The sequence below is a fragment of the Typopeltis vanoorti genome, chromosome 9 (genome assembly GCF_054136105.1).
Source record: "Typopeltis vanoorti isolate ZY-2024b chromosome 9, IOZ_Tvanoo_1.0, whole genome shotgun sequence".
NCBI classification, from domain to species: Eukaryota; Metazoa; Arthropoda; class Arachnida; order Uropygi; family Thelyphonidae; genus Typopeltis; species Typopeltis vanoorti.
In genome coordinates, this window is record NC_143557.1 from 110,541,566 (window position 1) to 110,563,688 (window position 22,123).

At 34.1% G+C, this 22,123-nt stretch overlaps 1 protein-coding gene across 1 annotated transcript; it reads left to right on the top strand.

Annotated features, from left to right (window-relative positions):
* Nucleotides 1-2,304: 2,304 nt before the first annotated feature.
* LOC150103421 (general transcription factor II-I repeat domain-containing protein 2A-like) lies at nucleotides 2,305-3,276 on the top strand. The gene has a single exon (XM_090398477.1). It carries the CDS (start codon nucleotides 2,305-2,307, stop codon nucleotides 3,274-3,276), a length of 972 nt encoding a protein of 323 aa, XP_090254603.1.
* The last annotated feature ends 18,847 nt before the right edge of the window (nucleotides 3,277-22,123 follow it).

Consider the following 22,123-nt stretch of genomic DNA (forward strand, 5'->3'; position numbering starts at 1 on the left):
GTGACGTATAGTTTGTTGTTTCAAGTATTAGAAGCGAATTATCTTCTCAAAGTTATGTATGTACATATATATAATAATAATAAAAAAACCGAAGTAAAGGTAGGTAACATAATAAGTATTATATTTTTAAAATACATATTATACATATTTTTTTCCAAATAAGATACCTAACTACTTTTTTGAAGTCAATAAGAATTGTCAAAAAAGAAACAAAGTACTATTGTTGGATATTACCGCGAAAGTGTTTTTATTAAAATATATATTTAATAAATTACGAAATTATGCAAGGGAGGAGTGTGTGAAGAAAGTAGCTCTTGCTCACAATATGGTGTAAAACCACTTTTGAGAGTTTGGGTCTTTAGTGGAAGTTTAAAACCACACATTTAAGATGTATTCTTGATAGTTTTGTTCTGAAACTTTCCCCAATTGACTGGGGTTTTACGTAAGAACATTCCTATACGATGAGTTAAGAATGGTGACTGAGTGTGTAAAAGCACACAAACCTAGCTGTCGATGGAGCTAGAAGAGCAAACCTCCGAAATAATTACTTTTAACTTTGATATAAAACGGGATGGTCATTGCTATGGAAGTCAAATATTACTTGCAACTAAGTAATAGGTGGATCTCATGTAAGTCGTTAAGAAGTAACCATGGCTTTATGAAAAAGATTCTAAAAAGAGAAGTTAAGACAGCTGCAATTTTTTGAGGAGCACCTCAGTCTCTAAACTTTTGGAGAGAGCTCAGTATCATCTTAAACCACTATGACTGAATAGTGTCGGCAGTACTGCGCCTGTTGAATTAATTTTAATGGGTCCATCTCGCCTTCGTAATAGAAAAATGGGGAGATAGATAGCTTTAGTGGCTATTGATTACGCATTGGATACAGCTCCATGGATACAGCTCCATAAGCTCCATATTTTTTGCGCACTTAGAGCTTTAGTTGCAGTAATATAAAAACAACCATAAACTACACCTAAGCCACGACGATAAATAAATGTTTGTTTGTTTTTTTTTAATAAATTACCCATTTTATTATTTATCTATTTTATAGCTTTTATTATTTAAAAATTAGCGTTAAAATAATAATTATAAGTGTAAGTACTTATAAATTGTTATTTAATAAACCTATTTTCGAACTCTGAGGATCAAAGTAGGTAGGTATTTGCAGTTTTAGATTGTTTATATGTTTGGCACTTTTCATTGATTTCGGCATAGCTGGGCATAACACCTTTACTCGTAAACTAAATATCTAATATTTGCCAAAATAAAATAAAAAAAACTAAAATGTGCAGACTGCGCCGTGATAAACACGTTCTGACAAGTCCGTTCGTGCCAGTCGGCGATCACCGCACACAGGAGGCGACCACAGATGCGACGAAACTATGTACTTATAGTCAATCAGTACGTGAGAGAGTGAGACAAACAGTGTTTCGTGTCTAAATTATTTATTTTAATAATTAAATTATTAGAGAATTATTTATTTTATTTAGGTAAGTATTTTTAATTGGGAAATATCGTTGTAAAATGTTTTTTGATAAATTATATTTCATTATGCCCAGCTTCTCGTATGTATTTAATTAGGTATACGTTGACATAATAAATAATTGCAAAACTTGTCATCTGCTGTTTTGGATACCTAAATAATAATTTTAAAAATTCTTTATTACAGCTTCACCGCAAGCATGGCATCTACAAAACAAAAGAGAAGAACTGAAGAAGAGCATCGAGAATTCAATCGGGATTGGACGGAGTCGTTCCCTTTCATATGCAACTTAGATGGCCTTCCGACTTGTCTCATTTGCCACGAAAAACTCGCACACAATAAGAAATCAAATTTAGAGAGACACTTCACTAAAAAACATACTCAGTTTGCTAGTAAATATCCAGCCGGCGAAGAACGAAAAAAAGCTGTCGACGAGCTCCAAAAACAAAAACAGCAATCAAGTTCCATGTTAAGTAACTGGACTCAATCTACAAGTAATGTTAATTTGGCAAGCTTCGCGGTATCACTAGAAATTGCAAAAAAAGGCAAACCATTCACAGATGGTGAGTATGTCAAAGATTGCTTCATACGTGCATCTGAAGAACTGTTTCGTGGTTTCAAAAACAAACCAGAAATCTTGAAAAAAATCAAAGATTTGCCACTATCCGCTAAAACAGTACAAGATAGAATAGCTAAAATGTCTTCAAATGTAACATATTTGCAGATGGAAGATATTCAACTTTCTTCTGCCTTATCACTTGCTATAGATGAGTCTTGAGACATAAAAGACACGGCACAAGTTGCCCCTTTTTGTCAGGTATATGTCTTCCCAAGGTCCAAAAGAAGAACTTCTCGGATTGCTACCGCTCTCGGGACAAACTAGAGGGGAAGGTATAGCGAATGCCGTGCAAAAATGCCTTGAAGACAATAAGATCGATTTAAATAAAATCGTTTCAATAGTAACTGATGGAGCCAGAAGTATGACAGGAAAAAATAAAGGGGCAACAACGATTCTTCAGAGCAAAATAAACCACGAAATTCTTACGTTTCACTGCATAATACACCAAGAAGCGCTTTGTGCCCAAACATTTCCGGCCGAAATAGTTGAGGTCATGAATTTGGTAATCAAGATTGTTAACAGCATCTTGTCAAAAGCACTCTACCATCGTCAGTTTAAGGAATACTTAAACGAAATGGAGACTCAGTATTCCGACCTCCTTCTTCACAATAAAGTGCGATGGCTTTCCAAAGGTAAGGTGTTGAAACGTTTTGCTTTGTGCTTGAATGAAATAAATACATTCCTAAATGAAAAAGGCATTAATCACCCTGAATTAGAGAACGACAAATGGTTGCAAAAATTTTACTTTATGGTGGATATCACAGCAAAATTAAATGAGCTGAATCTAAAACTGCAAGGAAAGGGAAACCCAGCCTATGTTTTGGTAGAAGAATTGGTTTGTTTTGAAGAAAAATTAATTCTTTTTGCAGAAGATATTCAGAGCGGTAAATTACTTCATTTTCAATTTCTAAAGCAATATCGCGATAAAACCAGTGCAACTGTTGACACGAATTACTTCAGCACAGTTATAAAAAAAATTAAAGATGAATTTGCTGACAGATTTGAGCAATTCAAAACCAACAAAACCACTCTAGCATTCATAGTAAATCCTCTCAACACAAATAGTAACGAAATCCACATTGAGCCATTTGGAATTGATACTGGAACTCTAGAAATGCAATTGATCGATTTAAAAAGTAAAGCTTTGTGGAGTGGAAAATTTACAGAGTCGTAAAGCAAGTTGTAAGAGTTGGAGGTCCAGAAATGTATGTACGTAACGCAACAAAAGTGGACAGCTTTAAAAGAAATGCCGCGAGTTGAGGCACTTATATTCGACGCATGGAATAGTCTTCCAGATTGCTACAGTGAGATGAAGAAGTTGGCATTTGGAGTGCTGACTATCTTCGGATCGACATATTCGTGCGAGCAAGCGTTCTCTTGCATGAATATAATTAAAAGTAAAGTAAGAAGCCAACTAACAAATGAAAATTTAGAGTCGTGTTTGAAACTTAAAACAACAAGTTATGAACCAAATTTATCCAAACTTTCTAAAACCATGCAAAGCCAACGCTCCCATTGAATTTGTGTTTGCTCAAATGTATGTTATTGTTTTTTTTATTTTAAGTACAAGTTACATTGTTTAGTAAAGTTTAAATTTTCTACTTGAATAACCATGCAAAGCCATCGCTCCCATTGAATTTGTTTGCTCAATTGTTTGTTATTGAAGTACAAGTTAGTGTTGTAAGTAAATGTTTAATTGTTTTAATTTTTTACTTAAATAATAAGTAATTATCTAATAATGCCATATATATATTATCTAATTTGTTGTGAAAAACACTACTTATATATGAATAAATGGATATTTTTTCTTATGAATAAATAGATTAGTTTTTTTTATCAAAAAACTTTATTTATGCGAGTACTATTTATTGTTGGCAAGAAAAAATTTTGTGGCTCTTTAAAAACTTTGAAATTTTGTAAATTGTAATTTTTGACTCTTCCGACTCAAAAGGTTGCCGACCCTTGGCATATACAGTGGTATATTTAGATTTTGCAAAGCGTTTGATAAATTGCCACATGACAAGCTGGTAATTAAATTGGAACGGATGGGGCTGAACAGTAGATTGGTTCACTGGATTGGAGATTGGTTGTCTGATAGGTATCAGCGAGTTGTCTATGGAGGAGCGATATCGCAGAAGAGGAAAGTTACTAGTGGTGTACCTCAAGGGTCTGTTTTGGGTCCATTGCTGTTTAATTTGTATGTAAATGATATCTGGAGAGGTCTGAATGGTGATGTGCAGTTGTTTGCAGATGATGCAAAGTTGGGCAAAGCTATCAGGAGTAGTGTGGATGCTGTAGCTTTGCAAGAGGACTTGAATACACTGTCTGAATGGGTAAATAAGTGGGGATGTCAATTCAATGTCTCAAAATGTAAGGTTTTGAAATTTGGGAAGCAGAGATGGGATGTAAAGTACACAATCGGTGCGAATATCTTGGAAGAGGTAGAGGAAATGAGAGATCTGGGAGTGATTGTAGACAAGGACCTAAAATTTCGGGGACATGTTGCTAAAATAGTGAAGACAACACAGCGGATAATGGGAATGATGCGGAGGACATTGACTTGTAGAAGTAAGGATGTTATGGTTCCTTTGTATAAGGCTTTGATCAGGCCACATAATGGATTACTGTGCACAGATCTGGTCACCTGGTTTTCAAAAAGATGAAATTGCGTTGGAAAAAGTTCAGAGGCGATTGACTAAGGTGGTTTCTGGTCTCGGGAATGTAGATTATGAAGACAGATTGACAAAATGCAATTTGCAGATATTGGTGGATAGAAGGAGGAGGGGGGATATGATTGAGACATATAAGCTGTTGAGTGGTTATTACCAGATTAACGTCGGGGAGGTTTTGCACAGAATGGGTGAGGATAGCAGGAGAACAAGAGGTCATTCCTGGAAGCTGTATAAGGAGGGTGTGAGCAAGGGAGTGAGGAGCAGGTTTTTTGCATGGAGAGTGGTGAGTGATTGGAATGCTTTGCCCGAGAGTGTGGTGTGTGCAGAGACAGTGAATATATTTAAGGCACAGTATGATAAACTGTGTGTATAACAGTGGACCTCCCACGATGAGTCTTTGACTCCATGGAGGTTTTTGTAATAATAATAATAATAATAATAATAACTACAGAAATTTCTAATATGAGTTTCTTCGACCTTTCCCGAATTAGTCGATCTCTGACATGAGCAAGCAAGATATTTCTCCCGGAAACTCGAGTTTTTCTTCCCGAAAACTCAAGACAGTCGACCATACAATTGATACTATTACAGACAATGACATGTCGGTGTTACGGACAACAAGATTGCAATTTTTGCTATGTGACCTTTCTACTTAAAATACCTAGCAACCATTACACCAAGATCTCTAACCTCATCAGTTTCCTCTAACACTGCCTCGATAATATAAAATGCCATTGAAAATCTCACAATGCAAAAATTGCATAACTTTACACTTAATAACATTAAATTGATAGACAAATATCCAGCCAATTCAAATCATTCCGTATGTGCTGGATATCACGTTGACCCTTCCAAATGTCGTTAATGTATGGCCTAACAATGGCCCAAGTACTTAACATTGGGGTATACCGCTGGTCACTTTAAATCTAGCAGATTCACACCCACCGAATACCTCTTTTTGATATCTTTCTCAACTATCTACTTGTGCAAATCAAGAATTGACATTCGAAATCCATTCAACAGTTTTTCATGTGGTATCCTGTTAAATGCCTTAGCATAATCCAACAGTATTATGGTGTATCCATTACCATTATGTAACATTGTTAAAAATACGAGTAATTTGCTAAAATATAACTTGCCATTAGTAAACCCGTGTTGTTTCTTGCAGAGTAGAACTTGTTTGTCTACCCATTTCTGTGAGTTCTTACCAACTTTTCTGAGATCTTCACCATTGCACCAGAGATACGGAGAGGTCAGTGTTAGAGACATCGGTTTTGCACCACCTTAATTTCAATGGCGCTATCACGATTCCATCCATTCCTGCGGTATCCTTCTTAAGTTGACACTCAAGTTACTCATTCAGGTTAAAGATTTAGATAATTCGGCTGAACATGACTTCAGGATACGTGTTGATATTTCATTTATCACTATTGTTGCATTCTTATTCCGATTATACAACATTTCCTCAACATTCTATCTGTTCATTTAGTGTGGTAGTAGCACCGTGCAACATGCTGCATACACCTGTTTAACATACCTTAGCAAAGTGAGTACTCAATTAATTGAACAATCTTATTAGCTTCTGACACCAGAGTTCATCTGTATTTAGTAAATTTATTCTCCAATATGCATTCTTTATTTTCCTTGAAGCATAACGATAAAATTTCTTTAGATTGCCTTTAGCCTGCACAGCCAATTTAATTTTATACTCCAATTTAGCTCTCCGAACAATACTCCTCTTTTCTAGCCTGTACATTATTCATTTTAAAGCCCCTCTCACTCTTATTCTCAAGATATTCCTTCCACATAATCTTCTTATGGATCTCTTTCTTAATACGATTCACCATAACAATTCATCCCCAAACTTTTATTCTTCGAACACTGGAGAAACCAGATACCACCTTAATTAAGCATGTTTTTAAAGATTCTTATGCTTTGCTTAAAATAGGGATTTTAGGAATGAGTGAAGTTAGGTGGCCAGGATCAGGCAAAACTCAAGTGAATGTAGCACTCTGGAAGTAGTGAAAACAACCATCAAAACGGAGTTGGAATAATAATAAACAAAGATATCAATAAGTGACTGTTGAGCTTCATCCCCTACTCAGATAGGACGATGTTATTAAAACTGAAAGGCCAACCACTAGATGTTAATCTTATACAGATCTATGCCCCTACTGCGGACAAAAGTGATACCGAGATCGAAAATTTTATGATCAATTAAAAGCACTAATGAAAAAGACACAGAAACATGATTCTGCCAAGAAGAGGAGCTAATTTTTTTTTTTTTTTTAAACATTTTATTGTTTCAGATAAAGAGCCTGTGTAGCTCAGCGGATGTGGCGTTTGCACACAGCCGCGCTTGGCCGCACGAAGGAAGTCTTGGTTTCGAGTCTAGTCGACGACTAGAGGAAATTTTTCTAAGCCTTTTTTCGACCGGTTCCCGAGTTAGTCGATCTCTGGCACGGGCAAGCAGGTTTTTCCTCCCGGAAACTCGGGTTTTTCGTCCTGTAAACTCAAGAAAATCGACCTTAGAACCCACATTATTTCAGACATTAAATATTTGTGTTAGGGTTAGGAACCACGAGATGGCGGCACATTTGAGCCGTCTCTCTTCACTGCGTGCTGCTTAATTAGTGATAGCCTTGGGCCATCTGTCTCTGATTGGGTACCAGTGGAGATTGAACTGCCCACTCAGTCTCCAAAAGTTAGATAGGGCTAAATGGCCTCGCCTACTCCCGTATACGGGAATAAAATGGCGTTAGCTTAGCTGATTGTTTCAGATAAATTACATACATAGATTCAAAAATAGTTTTATATACACGTATATATATATATATATATATATACATAATATTTATAATACATTACAATTGTGAATAACAAATACTGGCGAGTTATTAATATTTTTAAATTATAATAATTTTTTTTTTAAATAAATAATATTTTTGTTCACTGCTAAAATATTTACACATACATACAGTATATACAATGGTTATCTTGAGTATAATCGTTATAATTTAAAAAAAAAAAAAAAAAAAAAAAAAAAAAAATTATTATGTCTCAGTATAAGTTACATACAATAATAATATTTACCGTAATTACTATAAGAATTATACAGAATTTTTGATTTTAGAATATACATATTGCATACATAGTTGCTGTAGTAATTATATATATATAATATTTATAACGCATTACAAGTGTGTATAACAGATTCTTGCAAGTTAGTAATTTTCTTCCTCGAAGCTTAGCAGAGCTTATCTGAGGAAGATAATAGATGACAGAGGGTGGTGGTTTCATGGTTGTGTTCCTATACTGGTCACAAGCCAGGTGTTGATTTTACTGTTTGTTGGTACGTGCTTGGAAGACTTCGACTGCTATTACAGTTTAACTTTTTTTTCTTTTTTTTTTGTGCAAATAATGTTGGATTTAGACATGGTGTGTTTGTTTCTTTGTGTTCTTGTAGTGATAGTTTTTGAGAGGGGGGGGTTGTTATAGGTTTGTGTGTGTGTGTGCATGTGTGGTGGGGGAGAGAGAACCAGGAATTGCTCTAATTTTCATTCTCGCTATAATATTTATATAGTGCCTGTTTCAGCTCTCTGTATGTTCCTAGGTTTCTGTTGTCGAACGGCAGTTTGTTTATCATGTCAGGTACGTAGAAGTTTCGGGTGGCTTTGCGGTGGTGATTGTTGTACTTATATGTTATGTAGTTCGTTGACTGTGGTCTTGTTATTTGATATGTTATTATTATTATTATTATTATTATTATTATTATTATTATTATTATTATTATTATTATTATTATTATTATTATTATTATTATTATTATTATTATTATTATTATTATTATTAATCAGCTACCACTCAAAGGTAAGATATTCCAATACACAGACGATACAGCAATAATATCCATCCATAATTACGCAAGCATAGTCCAAACAAATATGCAACATGACATAAATCTGATCATAGACTGGTTCACGAAAAACTTTATACACCTAAACACAGAAAAGACAAAATTAATGATATTCAGAAATCCACTGACTCGACCAGTTGATAACAAATATATAACCATCCAACATCCACTTTCTAACATAAAAAACACACAGAACAGCAAAACCACTACAATCACTCAGGTTGAAACAATACGATACCTTGGAATTTACTTCGATATGGATATGAACTGGAATAGCCACATAAACCAACTACACAACAAACTCCGAACAATAAGTGGCAAACTCTACAGGTTAAAAGACATAGTTTACATATGCCTAAAAATACTAATATACAAAGCACTAAGCCAAAATATACTAAGATACGCTATAAAAATGTATGCTCTCTGTTCACCCTACAAATTAAATAGATTAATGTCGCTACAGTACAAAATGATAAAATGATCTTTTGGGAACAAAGAGAAAATAACGACCTTATATACATTGCAATGTCAGAACACAAAATACTGACAGCAAAACATTTATGTCACTATGCAGCTTTGCTAAAACATTATTTTGATGTCAACTACAGGACAGTCAGAAATACATACCGTATAACAAGACCTCAGACTACTAATTATATCACTTATAAATACAATAATCACTACGGAAAGACCACGCGAAACTTCTACATCCCAGACATGATAAACAAATTACCTTTTGAATACAGACACCTTACAAACTACAATGGCCTGAAAAGAGCTCTAAGGACATACTATGAACAAGAAACTTCTTCTGCAGCTTCACCCACTTAAGTGGGGTCACTGTTGATAATGCGTCTCCTCAACACCTTCCTGTCTTGGGCTGTCACCATATCCAAGTTCTTCCTCAAGTCCTCTTCTACCAGCTCCCTCCATCTGTTCTTTGGCCGCCCACGCTTCAGCCTTCCTTGCACATCCATCTGCATGACCCTTCTTCCCACATATTCGTATTCCCATCTCATCATATGGTCAAGCCATCTCAACCTTGCCTCCTGTATTTTCGCATCTAAGTTCGTAACTTTCACTGTTCCCATGACATAGTCATTTCTCAGACGATCCTTTTTGGTCACACCGCATATCCACCTAAGCATTCTCATCTCTGCTACTTCCATCCTGCTGATGTTATTTTTCCTCAGGGCCACAGTTTCTATAGCATGTGTCATAGCTGGCCTCACTACTGTCATATAGATTTTGCCTTTCAGATTGATCGGCACCCTCTTATCGCATAACACTCCAGCCAACTCCCTCCAGTTCCTCCAAACCACTTGTATCCTGCATCCCACTTCCTTCTCTCCTCCTGCATCTTCTTCCACTGTTGAACTTAAGTAACTAAGGTCTATCACCTTCCTGATGACATTTCCTTCCAGCTCCAGATCAGTAGTCTCCTGTCCACCGCCCACTGTACAACACATATACTCTGTCTTACTTCTGCTCAGTCTCCATCTTTCCAGTTTAGTTCCTGCTTCTTCTATGAACAAGAAAAACGCACCCAAAATACCATACAAACTTAATGAAACACAATATATTCATTCAGGCTTCCAGTTCGGCGATGCATCAATACGTGTGTGTGTGTGTGTGTGTGTGTGTGTGTGTGTGTGTGTGTGTGTGTGTGTGTGTGTGTGTGTGTGTGTGTGTGTGTGTGTGTGTGTGTGTGTGTGTGTGTGTGTGTGTGTGTGTGTGTGTGTGTGTGTGTGTGTGTGTGTGTGTGTGTGTGTGTGTGTGTGTGTGTGTGTGTGTGTGTGTGTGTGTGTGTGTGTGTGTGTGTGTGTGTGTGTGTGTGTGTGTGTGTGTGTGTGTGTGTGTGTGTGTGTGTGTGTGTGTGTGTGTGTGTGTGTGTGTGTGTGTGTGTGTGTGTGTGTGTGCTGAATTTCTCAATCATAGATTTCGTAGCTTCCCAACAGAGTAAAAGAAAAAACAATAAATAATAACCAACTGGTGTCATCCTCAGATAAGCTTACATATAAGCTTTGAGGATGAAAGCAGAGAAATTAGTTCTCATGCAAGATGTATCATATGTAACCAAGTGCATGTAATGTACATATCACATGTAAATCAAAGTATGAAATGTATGTATTATATGTAAACAAATGTTATGTAATGTAAGTATCATATGTAAACAAATGTAAGTAATGTATCACATGTAAACAAATGTAAGTAATTGTATCATATGTAATCAAATGTATGTAATAACTGTAACAAAAGTATGCAATATAGAGTGATTATATCCATTGATATTGTATATATAGAGTGTAAAATTGCAAAGAAACATCTGTAATAATAATCATTATGAATATTATAATAATATATGTTGTAAACAGTTATTGTTATTATTATTATTTAAAAGAAAAATTTATGTATGAGAAAATATTTGTTATGCATAATTGGCTTCAAATAATATATGTAATTTATCTGAGAAATAATAAAAAAATAAATAAATAAAAATAAAAATAAAAATAAATGGCCTGTGCAGCTCAGTGGAAGTGGCGCTTGCGTCCTCTGCGCTTGGCCACTTGAAGTTAGACTTAGGTTCTAGTCTAGTCGCTGACTGGAGGAACTTTTTCCAAGCCTATCTTCGACTGGTTCCCTAGTTAGTCGATCTCTGGCACAAGCAAGTGGGTTTTTCCTCCCGGAAACTCGGGTTTTTCGTCACGTAAACTCAAGAAAATCGACCGTAGTACTCACATTATTTCAGACAGTGACATATCTTGTTAGGGTTAGGTACCAAGAGATGGCAGCACTTCTTTGCCAGCCTCTTCATCGGCAGCTGCTATAATTAGTGATAGACATGGGCCAGCTATCTCTGATTGGCTACTGGTGGAGATTGAACTGTCCACCCAGTCTCCAAAAGCTAGATAGGGTATAAAGGCCTCGCCTACTCCCTATTAGGGAATAAAAGGCGTTAGTTGATTTTTTTTTGAAATAAAAATAAAAATAATTATCACTATTATTATTATTATTATTATTATTAATAGTCTTATCTTCCTCAGATAAGCTCTGCTAAGCTTCGAGGAAGAAATCAGAAAATAACATTATGCAGAAAAAAAATTATTATTATTATTATTAAAAATTTTATTAACTTGCAAGTATCTGTTATTCACAATTGTAATGTATTATAATTATTACTGTATCTATGTATATGTAATTTATCTGAGACATAATAAAATGTTTAAACGTGAAAAAAGTTTATTATTATTATTATTATTATTATTATTATTATTATTATTATTATTATTATTTTATTTTATTTATTTTTTTTATTATTATTATCCTCATAAATGGACTCCCAGAAATAGCTACGGAACATCTAAGAGACACTGTAATACAACTAAGCCAAAAAATCGGCTCTCCCATTGAATCAAGAGACATCCAGTCAGTGCATCGGATACCACAAAAAAGGAAAAGAGAAAATAATACCCGTCCTTCTCCCGTCGTAGTGCGACTCACCAACAGCCAAACAAAAACTACACTTATAAAAGCTAGCAGGATTAAAAATCCAGTAGTAAAGGATCTGAAAGGAGACCACGACAACACCCCAATTTACTTGTCTGAATACATTACTCCACACTACCAGAAAATATTCTACCAAGCAAGGAAAGTAAAAACAGAAAACAATTACCAGTTTATATGGATAAGAGACAGCAAAATATTCCTTAGAAAGACACAAGACGCAAAACCAATCGAAATAAAATCCGTAGATGACCTCAACAGGCTGTCACATTGAAAGGAATATTGACAACTCGTAAAGAAGGAACAGCACACCAACCAACATGAATGCACACCATCAAGCAGAAGTAATCACCCCGGAACATGATAATTGCCACATTCTGAAATCAATATCAGAATGGAAACAACTGACAATCCCCAAAAAAGGGCTATCTATTCTCCACATCACCATCAGAAGCATTCAAAAATACTGGCTGACCCTGCAAGCTTATCTGAAGGAAGATATAGACGAAATAGACATTTTAATACTGACTGAAGTATCTACGACAAACGAAGAGGCAACCTCCTACCAAATGCCACACTTCCAACAACACAAACACTGCAGACAAACAAAACGAGGCGGTGGTATAATAATATTTACCAAACATAAACTAGAAGAAACAGAAATAAACTATAAATTAGAATACGCAGAAAACATATGCATCGAAATTAAAAACTTCAAACAAGAAAACTCCCTGATAATAAACGCAATATACAGACCACCCAACTTAAGCACCAAAAATTTCCTAGAAGAACTAAACAGATGGCTTTCAGCAACGAAAGTAGGCACCTCAAAATACATGATAATAATAGGAGACATTAATATAAACATTAGGAACATAAATAACAACACAGAACAATACCTAGACCTATTATCGGCATATAACATAACCCGATCCATACAGTCGTATACACGAGAAGAGATAGTCGGAAACACAACAACCTCAACCTGCATTGATCATATAAATATAAGGGCCCCTCCAAACAGCCACACAGAAGCAGTCATAACATGCAAACTGGCAGACCATTATTTCACAGCATTACAGTTACACACTGAACCAGAACCCATAAAACTCACTGAGACTACAAAACAGTATTATAGCATTCTAAACGAAACAATAGTAAACGATGAAATCAGAAAAACAGACTGGATGCAAATAGCATCTTTAGACTCTGCTGAAGCTGTATATAATAATCTTAAACTTGCATTTAACAAAATATATAACAAAGCATTAACAAAAATAAAAATATACTCCCAAACGAAACAAAATCCATGGATAAGAGACAACATATTAACAGACATACAAAGAAAAGATGCCCTATGGAAACAACTTAAGAAGTCGCCGAACCACATCGCTTTAAAAGCTGAATACAAAAGAAAACGGAATCGCTTAACAACACAGATTAGAACGGAAAAAAAAAAAAAAACCTATTACAGCAACAAATTAACAACAGCTCAGAATGACATAAAGAAAACCTGTTACCAGATTAATGAAATGCTGGACAATATACACAACCACTGCCTCAGAAACAATAAAACACAGCTTTGCCTCCGACCCCAAATCCCTGAAACAGTTGGCAAACAACTTTAATCAGCACTTGGTGAACTCTGTCCAAACACTACAAGAAACAACAACAATATCGCTTTAAAAGCTGAATACAAAAGAAAACGGAATCTCCTAACAACCCAGATTGGAACGGCAAAAGTAACTATTACAGCAACAAATTAACAACAGCGCAGAATGACATAAAGGAAACCTGGCACCTGATTAATGAAATGCTGGACAATATACACAGAACCACTGCCTCAGAAACAATAAAACACAGCTTTGGCTGCGACCCCAAATCCCTGAAACAGTTAGCAAACAACTTTAATCAGCACTTCGTGAACTCTGTCCAAAAACTACAAGAAACAACAACAATATCGCTTTAAAAGCTGAATACAAAAGAAAACGGAATCTCCTAACAACCCAGATTGGAACGGCAAAAGTAACTATTACAGCAACAAATTAACAACAGCGCAGAATGACATAAAGGAAACCTGGCACCTGATTAATGAAATGCTGGACAATATACACAGAACCACTGCCTCAGAAACAATAAAACACAGCTTTGGCTGCGACCCCAAATCCCTCAAACAGTTGGCAAACAACTTTAATCAGCACTTCGCGAACTCTGTCCAAAAGCTACAAGAAACAACCCTTCCTCACACAAACGAACATTCTCCACTAGGTCCACGAGCAACCCAGTCGATGTGGTTCCCCACAGTAACAAAAGAAGAACTATCACTGGCAATTCAACAAATTAATCCTAACAAAGGACTGGGGATAGACGGAATCAGACCAAAGACATCAAGAAACACTCAACCGACCTACTTCCAGTTATACAAAAACTGTTAAATAAAATCTTCGAAACGGGACACATACCTGAAACACTGAAGACTGCATTAATCACACCGATACACAAACAGGGAAAAAGAAACATAATAAGTAATTACAGACCTATCGCCACGCTGCCTGTAATCAACCAAATCATGGAGCGCATTGTACATCAGAAACTCTCCACATACGTTGAAAAATTTCAAATCATATCCAAAACACAATATGGCTTTCAAAAAAATAAAGGAACAGCAACACTCCTGGAAGATTTCACAGATCTAATAAACGCTGCATTGGATAAAAACAGAATAACATTAGTGGTCTTCATTGAACTAACAAAAGCATTTGACACACTAACACATAAAACCTTGTTAACGAAACTTACCCATATCGGAATTGGAGGTCGTCTACTCCAGTGGTTTAAAGCATACACGAAAAACAGAAAGCACATCACACGTATAGGATCAGCACACAGCAAAGAGGTACACGTAACCTGTGGAGTACCGCAAGGAGCTGTCCTATCTCCCATTCTATTTAACATATACACACACGACATAAGCCAACTCCCCCTAAAAAGTAAAATCTTCCAGTATGCAGACGACACGGCCATAGTATCCACTCACAACAATGCAAATATCGCTTACAAAAATATGCAACACGATATCAGTCAAATCACTAACTGGTTAACCGAAAACGGCATATATATTAGTGCCTCCGTAGCGCAATTGGAAGAACAACGGTACATTGCGCCCTTCGATTGGAATAGGCCTAAGTTCGATTCTCGTCGCGACGGGAGGAATCTTTATCTGGTCGATTTCAATCGATGGTGAGTTAGCCGATCTCATACGGAGGTAGCAGGGTTTTTTCTCCCGGAAACTCGGGTTTTTCATCCCGCATACATACAAATCGGCCCTTCAGAACACACGCAATTTACAGACAAAAATTACTAGTTGTGGTGGTGTTGGAGGTGGGCGGTAGATGGCGTTGATTCGTAGTAGAGGTAAGGTGTCCTCCCGCGATTTGTCTTCGGACTCTTTGGAGGTATCAGGAATAATAATAATAATAATAATAATAATAATAATAATAATAATATAAACCCTGGAAAAACAAAGCTAATGATATTCAAAAACCCCCAAACCCTGCCCATAGAAACTAAATATCTCACTATCAAACATTCATCCTCCTATACACAAAGTGTAGAACCTAAAATCACAATCATCACACAGGTGAAAACAACACGCTATCTTGGACTTCACTTCGCTGCTGATCAAAGTTGGAATAGCCATACAAACTACCTACATACCAAGCTTAGGATAACAGCAAGCAAACTATATAGATTAAAAGACATTGCCCCAACCCACATAAAAATACTAATCTATAAAGCATTATGTGAAAACATTTTAAGATATGCAATCACATCATACGCATTCTATACAGACTACAGACTTAACAGGCTACAATGGTTGCAAGATAAAATGATAAAACTGATATTCTGGGAACAACCCACTCTTATGCAGGAAACACGGACAAAACACAAAATATTTAAGGTGAAACACTTATGCCACTACACACAGTCATGTTAAAACACTACTACAGCCCAACATATAGAGTAACCAGAACAACATATCAAATAACAAGACCACAGTCAACAAACTACATAACATATAACTACAACAATCACCACAGCAAAGCCACCCGAAACTTCTACGTACCTGACATGATAAACAAACTGCCGTTCGACAACAGAAACCTAGGAACATACAGAGAGCTGAAACAGGTACTATATAAAGATTATAGCGAGAATGAAAATTAGAGCAATTCCTGGTTCTCTCTCCCCCACCACACATGCACACACACACACACACAAACCTATAACAACCCCCCTCTCAAAAACTATCACTACAAGAACACAAAGAAACAAACACACCACGTCTGAATCCAACCCTATTTGCACAAAAATAAAAAAATAAAAAAATAATAAAAATAAAAAAATAATAAAAATAAAAATAAAAAAGTTAAACTGCAATAGCAGTTGAAGTTTTTCAAGCGCATACCAACAAACAGTAAAATCAACACCTGGCTTGTGACCAGTATAGGAACACAACCATGAAACCACCACCCTCTGTCATCTATTATCTTCCTCAGGTAAGCTCTGCTAAGCTTCGAGGAAGAAAATTACTAACTCACAAGAATCTGTTATACACACTTGTAATGCGTTATAAATATTATATATATATAATTACTACAGCAACTATGTATGCAATTCATCTGAGACATAAAAAAAAATGATAATAATAAATAAATGAATAAAATAAATAAATAATAATAATAATAATAATAATAATAATTATTATTATTATTATTATTATTATTATTATTATTATTATTATTATTATTATTATTATTATTATTATTATTATTATTATGTATATTCTAAAATCAAAAATTCTGTATAATCCTTATAGTAATTACTGTAAATATTATTATTGTATATAACTTATACTGAGACATAATAATTTTTTTTTTCTTTAAAAAAAAAAATTATTACTATTATACTCAAGATAACTATTGTACATATGTATGTGTAAATATTTTAGCAGTGAACAAAAATATTATTTATTTAAAAAAAAAAAATTATTATAATTTAAAAATATTAATAACTCGCCAGTATTTGTTATTCACAATTGTAATGTATTATAAATATTATGTATATATATATATATATATATATATATATATATGTACGTGTATATAAAACTATTGTTGTATCTATGTATGTAATTTATCTGAGACAATAAAATGTTTAAAAAAAAAATTATTATTATTATTATTATTATTATTATTATTATTATGTATATTCTAAATTCAAAAATTCTGTATAATCCTTATTGTAAATATTGTAAATATTATTATTGTATGTAATTTATACTGAGACATAATAAAATGTTTTAAAAAAATTATTATTAGTAGTAGTATTAGTATTAGTATTATTATTATTCTAAATTCAAAAATTCTGTATAATCTTTATTGTAAATATTAGAAGAACATGTGTTATAAATACATAATATAGAGGCAAAAAGTATTTTTTAAAAATTTCTAATTGAAATCCAATGTAGAAAATGTAGCACTTTGTGCTGAATTTTCTAAAATTATAAGTGTTGTAATGTCACTCAAGATGTTTATTGTAAGTGTAAATATTTTAGCAGATCAATAAAAATATTATCACGATAAAAAAAAATTATTATTATTATTATTATTATTATTATTATTATTATTATCTCCTCAGATAAGCTCTGCTAAGCTTTGAGGAAGAAAATTATTAACTTGCAAGTATCTGTTATTCACAATTGTAATGTGTTATAAATATGATATATATATATATATATAATTATTACAACATCTATGATGCACTTTATCTGAGACATAAAAAAATAATAAATGAATAAATAAATAAAATAAATAAATAAATAAATTATTGTTATTATTATTATGTATATTCTATATTCAAAAATTCTGTATAATCTTTATTGTAAATATTAGAACATGTGTTATGTTGAATTTTTTCTTGACAATTATTCATAAGGCTATTACACTTTTTTATGAAATCTTTATCAAGTAGCTTTATTTTTATCCTCCTACATGTTTCGCCAATCTGTTTCTATTGGCATCCTCAGGGAATACAAATCAGTAAGCACAAAATGAAGGTTACAGACTAGGTTATAACCGATGGTTCTAAATCATACAAAAATTGGTATTGTGCGTGACAATGTGCGTGTCTCGTTAACGTGATTTATTCGTGATGACTCATGACGTAATTGTTATGAAAGTTCATTTCTTTGATATTTAATGATCTGATAAAAGTTTTCCAAATTTCTGGTAAAATTAGACCTTGATTCTTGTTTAGGTTTTCAGTCAGAAATAACAGACAAGACATTTCAGGCCTTTCACGCCACTTTGCCTCTACTAACCATCACATTGAGTGGGATAAGAGCCTTATGCCATACATAGAAGATAACTACCATTCAAGAACCTTTAAAGAAGCAGCTACAGTCGTCCGTAAAACTGAAAACCTAAACAAGAATCAAGGTCTAATTTTACCAGAAATTTGGAAAACTTTAATCAGATCATTAAATATCAAAGAAATGAACGTTCATAACAATTACGTCATGAGTCATCACGAATAAATCACGTTAACGAGACACGCACATTGTCACGCACAATACCAATTTTTGTATGATTTAGAACCATCGGTTATAACCTAGTCTGTAACCTTCATTTTGTGCTTACTGATTTGTATTCCCTGAGGATGCCAATAGAAACAGATTGGCGAAACATGTAGGAGGATAAAAATAAAGCTACTTGATAAAGATTTTATAAAAAAGTGTAATAGTCTCATTAGAAGAACATGTTGTTTTAAGGATACTTGCGACATAAGACTGAATGATATAATCACGTAATCACAAGAAAGATATTTATTTAACCAAATATTTCGGTCTGGAAATAGCAGACCATCGTCGGTGGTATTACAAGAACAGTTTAAAAAATATACAAGCTAGAATACTAACAATAGATCGTTGAAATTAGAACATGCCGCGTGATGTTATATCACTAAGTATGAAACGAAATATTTTGAAGTAGAAACATGATTGAATTTGCTATTAAAAAAAAAAAAAAAAATTAATGAGTAATCTTGATTAGGCTTTCCCAGATTTTTGATATAGATATGCAGTCATTACGATTCAGGTTGGGATGATGGAGCAAGGCCTCCACGCTTTCCTTGAACAAACGTTCGAACCTATAACGGGATCTATGTAAGAGGCGCGTTTTGGACCAAAGGATGCTGTGGTCAGTTTCAATCCCGTGTTGAGCCAAACCAGACTTTTCAGGTTTATTGTGAAGAATGGATGATTGATGTTCTTGGATTCTTTTTTCAAGAGAACGTCCAGTCTGTCCAAAGTAAGAGAGATCACAGTTGCAAGGAATTTGATAAACTCCAGGAAGAGATAAAGTTGAGCGTTTGTCTTTAGGAGAAGGAAAATGAGAAGACAATTTGTTAATAGGAGAATACGTAGCTGTTAAATCATATTTCTTCAAAATTCTTGCGATAGGTTCTGAAATACCGGAGATATAAGGAATAGGTACTCGACGTATTGAATCTTTGTTGTTTTGTGGAGGATTATAAGATGTAAGAAGACGTTGAATACTTTTTTCAGAAAAGCCATTGAGTTTCATGTGTTGCTGGATAGTAGAAAGTTCTTTCTGTAGATAATCAAAAGTAGAACAATTAGTTTTGGCTCTTTTGATGAGACATTTTATAATTCCTGTTTTATGACATGGATGATGGGCTGATTCTTTCAGAATATAACGACCTGTGAATGTTGGTTTCCTGTATACTGTAGTTGTAAGAATATTTGAAGATGATCGGATGAGGAGAACGTCTAAAAAAGATAACTGGTTGTTTTCTTCTAATTCCATAGTAAACTTTATGCGATGATGTAAGGAATTAATACATTTCGGTCTGCTATTTCCAGACCGAAATATTTGGTTAAATAAATATCTTTCTTGTGATTACGTGATTATATCATTCATTAGAAGAACATGTTATAAATACATAATATAAAGGCAAAAAAGTATTTTGAAAAATTTTAATTGAAATCCAATGTAGAAAATGTAGCACTTTGTGCTTAATTCTCTAAAATTATAAGTTGCAATGTCACTCAAGATTGTATGTGTAAATATTTAAGCAGATCAATAAAAATATTATCATATCAAAAAAAAAAAAAAAAAATTATTATTATTATTGTATGCATGTATGTAATTTATCTGAGATATAATAAAATTTAAAAAAAATATATGTAATGTAAATGTATATGGAATACAGAATGTACTTGTATACAAAAAATATATTATTATGATTAAAAAAATATATTAGCAGTACATGTAAATACCTGTATGCAGATTAGTATGCAAGTATGTATTGTAAATATTATATGTGAATAATAATAAAGTTATTATTATTAAAAAATTATTATTATTATTATTACTATTATTATTATTATTATTATTATTATTAGTCTTGCTGCTAAAGCGCCCTCTATTATTAAGAGGGCACTTTAGCAGCAAGCAGTTGCAAGCACGCTATTTCGATGCTGCCATATTTTAAGTTGCAAAGTAGATTTTTTCTTGTGAATTAAAATTTAAAGTATATCAGTGAATTCCGTTCTTCAAGACGAACATTATTGATGTAAAAACTGTAAGTATTTGTTAAGTAATAAGTATTCAAAGCTCGAAGTATACGTTGGTCAACTAAGAGAACAAAAAAAGTCGCCATATTAGAAATTACAGCAAGATTATGAAACAAAAAATATGAAGTGCTACAAATGCCAAGAAGACTTTACGGCAGACCATAACCACATAACATGTAGGAACTGGCAGAGAAACATGCATTTTCTATGCTCGGGATTGTCTGAGGCCACTTGGCAGCGAAAATCAAACCAGAATCGTGACGAGTGGAAGTGTCCCCAATGCAGAGACAACAAAGGAATGTCGCCTTCGACCGCAGGCGAAAACAGCTAATCAGAAAACAACCGCAGGCTGTAAACTGCTATCAACAGCAGAGGGAATTAAAAACAAAGAAAACAACAACGGAAACCCAGGTGAGCCAACTTTAAATGCATTACTTGAAAATAGATTACAAAACCTAAAAGACTTTTAATCGATTTTGTTGGAGAACTATAAAAACATACCTTACAGATTACCGAAAAATTCAACCAATATGAGGAATTTAATAAATTTAATAATAACTCGGCAGAAGATGTATTACAGACAGTTAGAGAAATTAAAAACTGATTTAAAGAGCTAACCAAAAGACAGCATAATCTAATAAAAGAGACAACGGAACAACGACAAGAACTAAACTCTTTAAAGCAATACGAACTCTTAAACCAACAGCAGTACAAAAATGATCTAATCATAGATTCTCCCAGAAATTGCAATGGAACATCTAAGAGACATCGAATACAACTAAACTAAAAAATTGGCGCTCCCATTGAATTAAAAGATATCCAGTCAGTACATCGGTTACCGCAAAATAGGAAAAGAGAAAATAATTCCCGTCCTCCCGTCGTAAAAACCAATAGTCAAGGATCTGAAAGGAGACCTGACAATACCCCATTATATTTGTCCGAATACTTAACGCCATATTATCAGAAACTATTCTACCAAGCAAGGAAAGTAAAAACAGAAAAAAATTACTAGTTTATATGGATAAGAGACAGCAAAATATTCCTTAGAAAGACACAAGACGCAAAACCAATCGAAATAAAATCCGCAGAAGACCTCAACCTGCTGCCACATTGAAAGGAATATTGACAACTCGTAAAGAAGGAACAGCACACCAACCGACATGAATGCACACCATCAAGCAAACGTAATCACCCCGAAACATGATAATTGCCACATTCTGAAATCAATAACAGAATGGAAACAAGCGACAATCCCCAAAAAACGACTATC

What these genes read in the sequence shown, in the direction of transcription:
- LOC150103421 (XM_090398477.1), top strand. Translation starts at nt 2,305, where the DNA reads ATGTCTTCCCAAGGTCCAAAAGAAGAACTTCTCGGATTGCTACCGCTC.